Below are 14,982 nucleotides of genomic sequence, written 5' to 3'. Positions count from 1 at the left end.
AAGAGTACCGTCTTGTTTAAATGTTTTTTTGTTTGCATGTATTCATGTTTGTAAAGGGTTCATCTGGTCTTACCTAGCACCAGGGGTTCCCCAGTCGCCCGTCCCTCCTCACTGAGCTCATACTCCACTCTAAAACCAGACACCGTGTCGGAGGCGGAAACCCAGGAGATGACAAAGCTGCTGGAGGTAATTTCAGTCACCGACTCTGAGGTGTCAATCTCAGCCGGAAGCAGGTCGGTCTCGCCTTCTGATGTCGCCACTGCAGAAAAAAAGAGAGAGATTGTAAAAAAAAGAGGTGGCTACTCGCTGCCTCTGAGAACAGAACTGGCAACACTGTCATCATCATTTATATTTATTTACAAGTGCACATTAAGCAGTGATATTGCAAAAAAACTGGCCTGAATGAAAAGAGTAACAAAATGACCTTAGACTGTTAACCACTGTTTAGAATAATGCTATGTACATAAACACTTATTTTTAACAATATATTGATGTTATTAATGGCTGCTATTTCAACACTTTTTATATATTTAAATATTTGTTGTATAATGTTGCTACTTTTTTTTGTGACATGGATGAGTACTTATTTGATTAACATTATTTTGATTGCGTCTTCTTTTACTATTATTTTTGCCTTTGTATCTGCACTGTCAATTGCTAAAGGACAAATAAATGTACTTATTCGGATCCTGAAAGATCGAATGTGGCAACTTCTCCACTCTGAGATCTGTCGACTCTTTCCACTCACATGATCCATAATTGGTGGTGAAGTCAAAGCGGGTGATTTCTCTGCGTCCAAACCGCAGCACACTGATCAGTTGACCCTCGTAGGTGATGCCCGACTTCAGCCCTGAGATGGTGTAGGAGTTCAGGTGGCCGGGGATCAGCACCTCTCTCCATGGGTTATTAGTGTTTTTCTGAAAAAATGATAAAGAATGTTAGAAGAACAAGCGATGGGACAGTATTCAAAAGCCAAGCATGCAGAATCAGTGTAGAGATGAGCAAGAAGAGGCAATATTTTTTACCAGGAAGCTATATCTAAAAGAACTCACCACTTTCCATTTGAGGATGTACTGGGTGATGTGGGCAGACTGTGGGGCGTTCCACTGAATAGGGTGGGAGTTGGGTTGGTTGCCAGACTCAGTTATGATCACCTGGACAGGACGGGTACCACCTAAAAGAGATAAAGACAGAGGGGTAAGCACTCATACAGAACAGAAGTTTATTTTAGATGAAGATATCATACTATGAAATCGTGTAGAGATTAAACAGATAAGAAGTGGCACTGTTCAATGTTGTAAATAACAAATATCTTGATTCAATATTTACGTTGGTAAGCAGACAAACAATCTTATTTGTGGGGATACTGGCTGTTCTACAATCTGAGAACATAAAAAAACCTGCAGTTTTACATGATATGACTTGAAAGTGAGTATTACTGAGTGTGCTATAGAAAACAGAAATAGCTAGGGGAAACTAGCTTGTTCCTGTGAGATTCCAGCCCAAAATGTAACAGCTAGAGAGGAGAAGACCTTTACTTCACTTCCTTCCCTCTTTAACGTCCTCTATTAAATCACTTTTTTCATACCTTACATTTTCTCTCTGACAGACTACAGCTCATTTGTAAAAGAGCAGCACAAATAAAATGTGGAAATATAGTAGAATATCTTTACAACAAAGATTTGGGATTGTAGCCTTTCTAGGCCATATACATGCATAAAAACCTATATAACACAATACAGGAAAGGGAAAACCCCAAAAATAATAATGGGGCCGCTTCAATTGATTCTATTAAACAGATGCATAGACCACACAAGTAGAATATAAAAGGTGCTAGGCTGAGAATGCAAAATGACATAAGCAGAGGCTCGTAACTGAAGCATCTTTTTCGGAAATGAAAAAAGGGCATCAAGTCATCTTTAATGTAAACAAAAGTCATGTGGCAAGCAGACTACCGACATGAGCTGTGCTGATAGAAACTGGTAGCTTCTATAAAGAACTGGGGTTTTCTAACCACCTTTCCATATAGCAGACCTGTAATCAAAGTTTGTGAGCAAGTGGCTCGGTTAACCAGAAGTTGGAGGCAGATATACAGACCTCAAAAACAATCTGGGACCAATTACTGCCTATTACAGACCCACAGAGCCACAGGCCACTGGCGAGGGTAAGGGTTACACAGAATCAGATGTGGGACGCAAATGAAAACGGATGCACGTGTGTACATGCAGTGGATATACTGCATGTACACACACATAATCTCCCAGCATAACATGCATACATCTGGGTAGCACACATACATTCACAAATACATCCATCCTTACTTTGCACAGAGACATAACATTGATTCTAGATACGGATGGTTTCACCACAGTAAAGGGGAAGTAATGCTGAGAGTTATCCTAACAATAAGATAAGATTGAAGATAAAACTACACTCCAGACATAGATAAAAGCAGACAGTGGAAAAGAAAACAGCTTTTTCTTTACATCTTATCAGTGTAGTGCTAAATCGGAGACCTGTGAAACCCCTTTTTAAAATATCCTTCACTGGGGTTTTCCATGTTTACCTTTTATGGTGTTTTACCCAGTATGTGCCTCGGAGTCTGGATTTGCCTCTTGCTGCCCTTAAATCTTAGCATGCTGTATTTTGTATGCCCAGACACACACACGCACACACACTCACACACACTCACACACACTCACAGAGCAAGTTCACAGCTGGTTGCCATTACAGCCACTTACGGAGCAATAGTGGCCTACATTTTGTATCTACCATCAACCTGCTCCACACACAGAGCAAACAAGTTCAATTGTTCTTTAAAGAAGGTGTTACAAAGTTCTGTTTCCACAAGCATAAATAAAAAATATATCATACTGTGCAGTTTTAGGCAGAATTAGGGAAATGTAAAAGAAGTAGGAACGACTCTACATGTGGGTTTATTGGTGGATGCCATACAAGAATGTGAAGAACGTGGTCAGTTGTAATGACAAAGGGGGCTGAACACTAACAAGTAAAATCCAGACCTACCCAGAAGGGAACTTAAATTAAAGACAAAACTGAAAGAAAGATTTGTTTGTTTAAAGTTGTTTTGCAGTAGGACTGTCTAGCCAAGCAGAAATTAGGTCAGTTGCACTACTTTCTTGCACTATTTTAGTGTCTGTGTTCTCACTGCCAACAACTACACTGTAGCTACTGTGCATTTATAATAAAGCCTCTAAATCTTTGCATAATGTTCTGTAATGAAGCATGGCTTTATTTTTTTATTATGTTCGTTTTAACTTAAAGACATGAGGTTACTTTTTAAGTGATTGTTAAAATCTTCAAAGTTCACAACTGTTGTTAAACAGGTTTTCAAAACGGGGTAGGTGTGTGTTTGTAAAGGGGGGTTTTGTATACACACACGTGCACTCTGCTGCTTTGTACAGCTGTGGCAACAGCACAGGGGATGTACCACATGCTAGCAGGAACAAACGCTCAGAGTGGGGAAAAGAGGAAATCACACCCCCTCCCATCTCTGGCTGTTTCACATCAAAGTCAAGGGCCTTATTTTAGAGGTGACATAAACAAATATTTTAAGTGCAGGAGTTGGAGTGCAAGTTGGAAAGTTTGCATATTTTACCATCAGAAATACTAAACAAAGTGAGAAATAAGTATCTATTTTACACCTACTGTGAACATATTGACCATTCGTTATCCTGCAAAAACCCAGAATTCAAATAGAAATCCAGCTGGATTTCCTATTTAAGAACTCAAAGCTTTAACTACTTTGATGAACTCTAAAAAACATCATAAAATGAAATGGTACCAGACACTGAAACAGGATCAAGTTGTTAACAGTTGGAAAACAAACTCAAGGCATATGAGGGATTTTACATGATTAGTTAAAATAGTACAGTCTGTGGCCGTATATGTACTTTTATGTTCAAATGTAAATAATCTTATATTATTTTTGTATTATTTAAGAAGCATAATGGATAAGATAACCAGTGAGGAATAAAATGTTGCTAATAAAAACTGAAAAATTACAAATCAAGCCAATTCATTGCATTGATTTAAATCGTTTATACCAATCGTGCCATAGAGCAGTCATTGTATGCGACTTTTCTCTTTTACCATTGGCCAATGTATATACAATGATATCATTTGAATTTGAATGATAACACAACACTGCCCAGCAAAGCCTTTCACAACCACTTCTCAAAGCTTCCAAAGAACATATCTGACTGTTAACAATTGCATATTGTCAGAAGTGAGACAGTATCACAACATTGCGGAGCTCTAATGTATGTTAAACATCTTACCTGGGTAGGACTGCTGGGGCTCGCAGCTGAGCTCTCCGATGCCGTTGCCATAGCAGTAGCACTTGTACAGGACTCCTTGGATGACTTTATCCCAAGACTCTCCGATCTTATAGAAGGCTCTCGTCTCCGGTTCCTGGCACTGATCTGAGGGCAGAGTTGCAAAGGAACAGTTCATTCAACAGTGACCACAGGCAAGAGTTCTCAAATATCATGCTTCACGTGTGAGGTTCTGCAGTTGTTTTAAATGAATTACATTTTCAACAAGCGGTGCCAATCAAAATGGTGCATATTTAAGTGTGGAAGTGAAACAGTAATAAATATACATAATTATCAAATGGGGATTGTATTGAGACCATTACATCAAATTAATTTGATGGTATAAATGGTGCAGTCTGTTAGGTGTAAGCCTGTGAACTCACCGATGGCATCACACTTCCAGCGCCCACGTCCCTGTCCAAAGCAGGTGCAGTTCATGGTGTAGCCCTCCTCGTGTTGTTTGGTGAAGGTTTGGTTCACCTCATAGGTCAGACTATCTACAACACACTGGTCTGTAATAGGCAAACAAACACAGATATGTAAAAGCAAAATCAGGCTTCTTTACTAGCAACCTCTCTGCTTTTTCACATCTGCTTTTTCACAGGGTGTGTGATGCAGGTGCAAATGAAGCCCTGTAAAATGCAGGTGTCCAGCCTGACTTTTAACCTTTTGGTTGATGAGTGATTATATCACCTGTGACCTTTCACCTCTTCACTCTGAGTATTCCAATATTACCCTCTAATTATGACCCGACAGAAACCCTGCCACAGCAGCAACTCAATCACCTAACAGGGTCCGTCCCTCTCTCATACAGCCACACACACTCACCTTTAAGCTGGGAGTAAGCAACACAACTCCATTCTCCTCTGCCATTGCCGACGCATGTACAACGCATCATGTGACCCAGAACTTCGTGCCGTTTGTCCCACTGGTCTCCCACACGGTACATCACCCCTTCATTGGTCGTACACACTTCTTCATGGGCTACAACACACAGGATAAAACCAGTTAAAAAAACGCATAGTCATTTGTTGTAATCTTTACTCAAGTTTGAACAATTTAGGGCAAAACCTGAGACAAAATCATACACAACGTTGGTTAAAAAATGAATATGCCACACAAAATTGTGCAACAAAACAAGTTAGTAAACAAAAGCAGTGCATTCCTGCATCGAGATAAATAAATACTAAACACACATTGTGACAAATGATCCCCATCGGAGATCACCGATTCTACCCTACAATTACTACAACACAAGGCTGTAGAGGATACAGCCATTACAGAACACCTGTGCCCATAGACAAGATTTTCCAGGATGGAAAGCCAGCAACAGCTGTCTCGTGTCCTCATGCGTATGAATGGCTGTGTGTGTTCCCCATATGTTGCCCGGTAATTATAAAGAGTGAGTCATTTTTAATCAGGTATGATAGAGATGTTTTGAAGATGGGTGGGACAGGCAGAGACCTGCATCTATGCGTTTGTACAAGGGGGGGGAAATTGCTTCTACTTATTGGTCTGTATAGCCACAAAGCAGCCCTGATGTAATACAGAAGCAGAGCTTGTTTTGTTAAAAAGTAGCATATATGGTCGAAACACAAGTCAGTTCCATACTAAATGTCATTGCTTCAACATGTTGTAGAGCCAGAGGTGCAGACTAAGCTGATATGGATGCATCTGAGTACATATCTGTTTGTCTCCATATAGGGAAGGGAAGCGGCAGTGGAGATAAAGAGCGGATATGCTGTCTTGGAGTGCAGCCAAAACTGAGGTGTTTGATGATATGGCGCTTTATATATTTTCAAATCAGTCTGTTTGAGATGCAGAAAGTATTTTAACCTGCTTTAAAACGGTTCCACTTACAAATGGTAAACTTTAGGGTAAATCTAAATATATTTGGCATCAACTGAACCCTGTGTTAACACTCTACAGTCAAGCTACATTTATGTCTTTAGAACCAGTCAATACCTTTATAGGAAATACACCACTGGTTTTATGAAAGAGACCATTTTAAACTTAAATGGCTGTTTGGATATTGCAGCCAACAGCACTGGGAGCTACAACACTTTTCTTCCAGGAAAAATGTATTCAGAAATAGCAAAGTATGTTATGAGACTCCAACTGAGATGCTGTGGGGAAAAACAGTTTTTCCAAAAGAATGAGTGTAATGCAAAACTGTTATATAAGTAATTATGTTATATTGCTGCAGAGGTAGTGGATCTAACAATGTAAATGGTGCAGTTGGTGTAGGAGAGGTGCAGACCACATTAGCCTATCCAGCATCTTCCCGTAGGACTGCCACAGGTGGGGCAGGGGGCTATTACTTTTCTTTAACCACAGCCATTAACATCTCAAGTACCGTGTTTGTTTTGACAATCCCTGTGAAGTCATTAATGTCAATATCAAAGACCCCCTGCTGCTTTGATTGCTGGTCTGAGGTTAACACAGACAACCCGCTCTGACACTAGCTAAAGGGCATGAACGCAGTTTTTCTCCTCTTTAAATCTTGACAGGGTGTTGTTAAAGACAGGGTGTCGACCAAAAGGTGGGTCCCAGCACCGACGTAGCCATATAAATGGAATTTCTGAAGAAAATTAAAGCTTAAACAGAACATTTAAAAAAAAGTATGATCCATCATCTCATCATGTTCAATGTACTTTATAAAACCATTAAAAATACCTGTTCTCTAGGCTGTCCATATGCACACATGATGAACTTCTTAAAAGTACTGCTTGTCTTTTTTTGCTACTCTTCAAAAAACCAACAGAAGATTAGTTCTAGATCAAATAAATCATTTTCCCAGAATTCTAAGACAATATATCCCAGATAAATCCTGTAAATTGTGAAGACTGCTCCCAAAAAGACTATTTTCACATTATTATCAACTTAAGACTCTACCAAGGACTTCTTTAATTGAGATAACAGGAACACATATTTCTTTTTTAAGTTACTTCATACATAATTGTTGATATTATAACATAGTCACTAATTCTGACTGAAAACTAAACTTGACCAATGGCTAAGACAAATCTTAGTGTTTCAATACAATTTTGTTTAAAGAACTTAGAGAGATAATATTAACATTCACAGCATTTGTCATGTCTAGCTCCTTCTTTTTCTACTGAATTTGGCAAGTGTCACCACAACGTTGTAATTTAGACTATTAAATTAGGCATATTATCTAGACATCAACATGCAGGTGCTTGATTACTAAATCAGTCCCAAAGATGTTGTTAGCTTTGAGTCTGTGTTAAACAACCTGTAGGCAACATCATTACCATTTGATTATTCCTTCAGAGACATTAGTGCCCTGTCATCGCCCCCCTAGTGTTTCGCTGGCTTCTGCCTCTTTTGTTACCCATGGAGACCTAATTGGCACCTAAACAACACAACAACACATTTCTTATAAATAAAAGGGTGTAAGAACTGTAAATTAGATTACGTCTGCGCCATGAGTCCTGACTCCTTCTAACATCCCTCTGATAACAGCTTTTATGTAAATGAATGCCCATTAAATCTTTTCATCGTCACTGCATGGTCTCAATACAAAGGCCATGTTAACTTGTTGATTCAGACTGGGTGGAGAAATATTTGACTTAAGACTGGGAGGGACCTTACAATTAGCCGGGCTAATCACGTTAGTGGCCCCCATGGCTATCATATTTGAGAGACAGCAACTCATTGCTTGAAACTGATTACAGTGTAATCTGCAAATTTCAAACAACTCCAACCCCTCCAGCCCGAACATTTAGGGTCTCTGTGTTCCCGTCATTCCCTATCTCTTCATCACACAGACACAAAGACATACCAGCCATAGGACAGAAGCCAAAGCGATGTTCTGCATCATAGTCTGTCGTTGTGCCACACCACTTCATGCCGTCTCTACGTCCATCAGCAGTACAGTCCGTGTAGTTTCTTCCATTATAGAGGTAGGGGAACTGGCACAGAGCACCATTTGAATTACCGCCTCGTGTCACCACCATTACTGTTTAAAGAAAAAATATATTAAACTATTGTTTTAATGATATATAGTGTATACCAAACATATTCACAAAATGTAGCTGTGATGCAGATACTTGTTGAGGCCTTTCTGGGGTTTTAGTTGTTAAACCAGACTACTCAATAAAGTTAGCAAATTTTATTAAACAGCTATTACCTAAATGTGCTTAAATTGATATTAAATGTGTCATTTACTTTGCTGACACATTTTGAATAGGGAATCAAGGGAAAACCCTTGATAGGCTACTGTTAAAAACCCTGCACTTTAGCTGTTTGAGCTAACGTTAGCATAAATGAGGACAAGCTAGTTCACAGCCCTAAAAATATCTAAATACAAAAACAGCTAGACCACAGAAGTTGAAGGTCCCTTCTGAACTTTAATTTATGTGTTCTGTTTTAACTCACATATCACGCTAGGCTAGCTTAATTATTCACGGAATACTTTTTCTACAGAAAGAAAATCACCTCTGTTGGTCTTTCCAACAACAAAATGATCCAGTCAACTTTCTTTAAATGAAAAAAACGAAAAAAGGAACAATATGCAGTACACCAGATACCCATATAACTCAGAAGTAGCTATTTTTAGGTTTAATGGAGTACATTTTCCACAAAGTCGCACAATTCACACCTTATAATATTAACAACAAAATAACTCACCATTTTTCTCAGTACAGAAAGAATATTTCTGTTCTGTCTCATAGTCAGAGGAGGTGGAACACCAGAGCTGTCCATCACTGCGCCCATCAGAGATACAGGAGTGGTAGGTCTTGCCCTTGTAGACAAAGGGAAACACACAGGGCTGACCTCCGGAGTTGCCACCATACACTGGAGAAGGTCCATCTGCATCAAGACAGGAAACCACACAAATACAGTTAATATGACTGAGCATATGAAAACATTTGAGATGTTTGCCTTAGCTTCATTAAGGCCGGGGTTTGGTCCTTAATTACACAACTTCACAAATGTATTGGTTTCATGCCTTTTGGCAAAATGATTAGCAAATTATGTCAGATTTTGGTTAATGCTGTGTTTGTGTAAAGGGAACATCTCTTACCCCACTGCACACAGCTGATTCCATTCCCAAGACAGGTACAGATCAACTGCTTGGCTCCCTGGTTCTTCATCCAGCGTTGGCCAATGAAGTAAGAAAGTCCTGCATCCGTTCGACAGGGTCCTTCCTGGGGAACCTCAGACACACTGGCAGGCTGGTAGACCGCAGGCTGGATGTTAGTGATCACACGAGAGCCAGTACCTGAAAAGTAACATTTATCCAGGTTAGTGTATAGCAACAGTATCACATAAGAAAACTTCCCAAATATAAAGTTACCAATTAATGGGAGATAATAAAGTTGAATAGGGTATAAATGTTAACTATTATATATCTTCAGTAAACTGCCCTAGTTGATTACACATGAAGACATATTTTTTTGTATCAAAATGTTTCTGAAATAGTTTCTTCAAATATATTTAGCAATTATCTAAACTGTTGGCGAATTATGGACAAATCTATAGAATCAAAAATACCAATTGTAATGAAATTAACAACTGTATTTTAATTTGTAATCTTTTCTTTTCATAAGTATGAAAAAATACATGTCCAATTGCATGAAAAAGGGATGTTGCCGCCTATATTGTCTCAGTGATGATGTTGCTAAAAGTTACAATTATACCACACGTATACACATGTTTGAACATGCAACAGTCACTGGAGTTCAGATGAGTTCAGCTGAAACAATCTGTTTGTTGTAGGGATGCCAGAAACTGACCATGATCAAATTCGAAAATCGGACAGCCCTGGCGAATATTAATCGATTATTCGCCGCCTCGCGCCCATTCCCCCCCACCCCCCGCGGGAGAGAAATTTATTTTTTATTTTTGCAGAGCTTGTATTTTACTTCATTTGCACTTGTCAGTTCGAAGTAGTTCCACGAGGAACTCTTCTTTGTTCATCTTTAGTTGTGTTGTTCTCACTGTTCTGTATATCGCCAATAAATCAATCGCACGTGTGACGGAGAAGGGGGGGGGGGTCGGTGTGTAGCAGGCTGCAGCAGGCAGCAGCAGTCTGCACTCTGCGCAGCCTGCGGCTTCCTCCAAGTTTACAGTAAAACAAACTGGTGGTGTGACCAATGGCCATTTACAATTATTAATACTATTACTATTATTAGCATTAGTCTATATTTTGGTTGAAACTAAGCCAGGAAAAAAAAGAAAAACATAAATAATAATAAAAAAAATATATAAATAAAATCGAATTTTAAAAATAATTTTCGATTATGGAGACTGTAACGAATATTCGAAAAATCGAATAATCGCTGGCATCCCTAGTTTGTTGTACTGCATAACTTCCTACAATGAAATAAATATGTGGCTTTCATTTCCACTGGAAGAGGACTGAACCATGCTATCAATGATAATGCGCTATTTGCAAAAGCAAAGCTACAATAAAGCTTGAGGTTTTTACTGTCCATGAGTCAGAAGGAGCATATGTTTCCATCTCACACCCAATAATCACTTCAAACCACTTCAAGCACTAATGTTCCACTGTTTAATTTCTCCTTCTTTATTTCCCTGGTTCCCCATCTCTCTTTCTCATGAGGTCATGGTCATGACTTTCAACACACGTCTTTCTCACTTCAACACTTGGACACTTGGCACTTCTTATCTCTCCCTCCTGACAGCATCTGTCTCTGGTATACATTATTCTCTCCTCACACAGAGGGGGAGGAGGAAAGACAAAAAAAAGAAAGAGACGGGTATATTATAATTTCTCACCCAGGCCAGTGGTGTGAAGTGAAGCATGTCGCTCACACTTCCACTCCCCTCGTCCGTTCCCAGTGCACAGACACTGGAGTGAGTGGCCTCGGGCGTCTGTCTTTGTCCAGGTATCCCCAATACGGTAAGAGGTCACAGTATCCTGGTCGTTACAGCGATCTGGGAGAGAGTACATGAGAGGAATTCAATACAAATAATTTGAAACTTTGAGACGGCAATGTGGCCTTTTGGGTGGGAAGCTTTCATGTGCTGAGTGCATGTTTAAAAGACTGCAGTCATCCTGCGGGGAGTAACTCCTCCTGGCTACCAGCTGTTTCCATGTTTGTGAATGTTGTTGATAACTTGTTGAACACATGCATGATCGTTTATTGATAACCTCCACTAAAAAACTTCCAAGGCCACCCCGAAGTCTTTCATGCGACAAAAGCCCAACAGGGAATAACATAAATGTTCATCTGTTACATCAGCCATCATCATTACGGATGTGTGTAATGGTCCTAATTGGAAACACAACCGGTAAATCTTCCAATAAATCACAAGATACAAGGTTTGCTTGTGGCTCTGCCAATGAGGCTGGAGAGTTTATCTTTGTATCTTTAATTATTAAGCAGACTGTATTGACACGTGAATTGTTCAAAAATAGCAGCGTTTCAGCAGCATTTAATTTAATTTCCTGCTTGTGTTGCCCTTAATGACCCAGCTTTCCCACTCTGTTTCTGGACAAGTAGAGTTATATTTAAATCGAGAGAAGAAACAAAAAGAGAAAAGGTCTTTCATAAAAAACTGTGAAAAGAAAGCCGCATCACATGTATTTTTCAAGAATGATTTTCCCATACACATTGCAAAGGAGAGAAAAATAATAAATACATTTGGGAGCTGAAAGCTATAAATACTTACTTCTGGAGGTGCATGTGATGCGTCCACTTCCCTCTCCCATACAGGTGCAGTCCACCACCATCCATCCCTGGTATGGCTTCTCCCAAGTCTCCCCGACAACATAGGAGGTTCCCGCCGAGTTGTCATAACAACGCTCCGCTGCAGGAAACAGAGACTGATGAGCTGCTAAATCTATAGACAGCTGAAGGGATAAACTATTTCTGTAGGCTTAACCGGAAGTTACTATGGCCCTGGTTCCCATGACCAAAAGCCAATGGGATTTAAATGTAAACATATTGTAATTTCCGCCATCTAACCAAAAACTGATTAGGGAATCAGAAGTGGAAAAATGCCAAGTCATTTCTGGGTTTTATCAAATATTTAGATAAACACTCATTTTACTCATTAACCAACTTTTGAAAAAGACACAATAATGATATTGTGATCTCCAATTTCCTGGCTATTTGCCAGTTTTCCCAGCAGCTGTCTGTTAGTCACAGTCTGTCTGAATGACTCACCCACAGGTTTGCAGGTCCACTCTCCCTTCCCATTACCCAGACACACACACTCCAACACGTAGCCTCCTGTTTCGTGGGGTCTCTTCCAGGTGTCTCCGATCTTATATGAAGCCCCACCCTCATGACAGCGGTCTGTGTAGACAGAATTTCAGACAGATTTTAGAGATATGTTTGTCCAGAAAGCAAGCAAAAGGAAAAGAAACATAGACATTTCTCCCATTATCTAACCACCTGGCTAACTGCTACCAGCTGTGCAGCACCAGTTGCTAATCAGATGTGGAGAATATGGAGATGAAATAGTTTACCAGCCTCAGTCTGGCAGACCAGGATATACACAGACACATTAGCTAGGATGTGCGGTCTAGGGGTTACAAAAGGGTAATGGCAGCTTCTTGTAAACCAGACATAACACATACAAAAACACTTACTGGCGATGGTGCAGCTGATCTTGCCCCTCCCTGATCCGATACAGGTACAGTCCCAGATCATGCCTTCCTTTGGTCTTTCATAGGTTTCTCCCACAGTGTAGGACAGCTGGTTGATCTTATCAAAGCACTTTTCCTCTGCTAAGGGGAGAAAAAAGTGGGAAAGTTGTGTTGATTATGTTTTTTCTACTTGCATAAAGGGAAATTAAGATGTATTGAAGTGGGAAACAGCCACATTTCTGTACAAAATTAAACACACTAACCTTCTGGTTTGCTTTTACACTTGATGCCAGCGACTCCATGGCAGGTACAGATCAGAGTGCTGCCTAAATACGGCCGTTCCCATTGGTCATTTATAGCATAGAACTGACCATTCTCTATACAACCATCTGGCAGGAGGAAAAAAGCACGAGTTAAAAATACAGCTGATGGGACATTTAAACAGCAGGAGGTCAATAAAAAGCACCACCCTCCCTTTGCTTACGCTAAAACACATAGTGTAGGGAAAATGTGACAGAGAAAAAAAACACACTCCACCCTCACACACCCACAAACACTGTACCTGCTTACCATGTAATTTTTCAAAAGGAAAATAAGGCTACTGGAAAACTGACTAGCCCTGACCTTAAACTACCAAACACATAGCAGTATTATACATTAAAAAAGACAAAACATAACAAAATAAGCAAAAGCTACATTGGAATAAACATGTTATGGTTGAAGAAGGCTACACCCATGCCTGCGAAATTGACCCTGGATGTGTTCATTTGACTTCAAAGTCCCCCAGGGCTGAGTAATAAATCAGTTGCACTCTGAGTGGGGAATTATACACCTTTACTCTTTCTCTCCCCCACCAGGCATGTTCTTTGTTCACATCTCATGACTTTACATGCAAGAAACATCTCTCATTTCTTTTTTGAACTTCAATTAAAGCCAAGATTTTTTTGTTTAAGTTTTTTTTAAAGCTTTGATTGTTTGTCAATTAACAACGATGGAAAAGTTGCTAAAGTATTCCAGTGACTCCCAAAATCAGAGTTTAGATGCTTCATGTGGATTATATCAACACATTACACCAAGCATTACTTTATTTATAGGCTTCTCAAGTAGTTTTAATTGCCAACACGTTCAAACTGATTCACATCACCTATACTAAGATTAAATGGACAGTATGCATCCAGTTAGATATTACTGTTGCTTTCTGTCTCAACAACAAATGTCAAACACATGACCCAAATTAACTGTAATTTCATCATTTACTCTCTGAAGTCCCTCAAGTGACCTCTGATGGCTCCCAGTTAATTCACTTTTACACAAATCCGTTGTTAAGTAATTATAACTCTGGGAAAAACACTTACCCTGAGAGGCTGAGGGGACCTGATGCTGCTGACCCTGTCGCCGACTCCTGTGCGCGGATTTGGGCATACAGTTCACCGCGCTCCCGATGCAGAGCGCAACCAGCACCCTGGCTATAGTGCTGCCGGACATTACTGTTAAATATGAGCCACTCGGCTTTTGCAGAATGAGGTTACAGGTGCTCCTTCTGCAAAGTTTATTTCACAACCAGAGGGAGAGAAGTTGGTTCCAGTGCAAATCTTGTTTTTTGTCCCTGCCGCCGCGCTCCAACCTCCCAGATCAGTCCGCTCCTCTGCAGTCTGCGGCCGCAGTGTGAAGGTTACCGTTACTGCCTGTGGGAGTGATTTATCTGGGCATGGCTTAGATTATTCAGCCGGAGGAGGAGGGAGTTCCAACGACAGAGGCCGACTACCCACGCAGCAGCACGTAGAAAGAAAGTGTGAGGCAGACAAACTTTTCACGAAACAAACGGTGACAAATTCCAGATCATAAACTCTTCCTCTTTCTAGCATGTGTTTGAACTGTGAGGTAAGATTATTTCCCAACACGCCATGCTTGTCTCCATGCAACACTGAGGTAAACACACTTTAAAGTATCTCATGATGTCGAGGTATTGCCCCACATTAGGAGATTCTGATTACCCCACCCAGTTAAAAATGTAGGGTCCTTGCCCCATGACCATTATACTCAGGGCCGGCCCTAGAC

The 14,982-nt window shown here is 40.1% G+C and overlaps 1 protein-coding gene across 1 annotated transcript in view; it reads right to left on the bottom strand.

The window, feature by feature from the left end:
- LOC117485577 (fibronectin-like) overlaps positions 1 to 14,583 on the bottom strand; it is a 48,637-nt gene extending 34,054 nt beyond the window's left edge. Inside the window, 15 exon segments of the mRNA XM_034134168.1 lie at positions 74 to 259; positions 749 to 917; positions 1,053 to 1,174; positions 4,302 to 4,445; positions 4,721 to 4,849; positions 5,166 to 5,321; positions 8,143 to 8,319; positions 8,991 to 9,173; positions 9,388 to 9,585; positions 11,106 to 11,264; positions 12,003 to 12,140; positions 12,500 to 12,631; positions 12,928 to 13,065; positions 13,188 to 13,313; positions 14,280 to 14,583. Of these exon segments, the coding sequence (XP_033990059.1) occupies positions 74 to 259; positions 749 to 917; positions 1,053 to 1,174; positions 4,302 to 4,445; positions 4,721 to 4,849; positions 5,166 to 5,321; positions 8,143 to 8,319; positions 8,991 to 9,173; positions 9,388 to 9,585; positions 11,106 to 11,264; positions 12,003 to 12,140; positions 12,500 to 12,631; positions 12,928 to 13,065; positions 13,188 to 13,313; positions 14,280 to 14,409 (2,287 nt within the window). The 5' untranslated portion in view covers positions 14,410 to 14,583.
- Positions 14,584 to 14,982: the final 399 nt, after the last annotated feature.

Source organism: Trematomus bernacchii, unplaced genomic scaffold (genome assembly GCF_902827165.1).
Source record: "Trematomus bernacchii unplaced genomic scaffold, fTreBer1.1, whole genome shotgun sequence".
NCBI classification, from domain to species: Eukaryota; Metazoa; Chordata; class Actinopteri; order Perciformes; family Nototheniidae; genus Trematomus; species Trematomus bernacchii.
The sequence above is the reverse complement of the archived record's forward strand: the minus strand, read 5'-3'. Positions and strand labels throughout refer to the sequence as shown.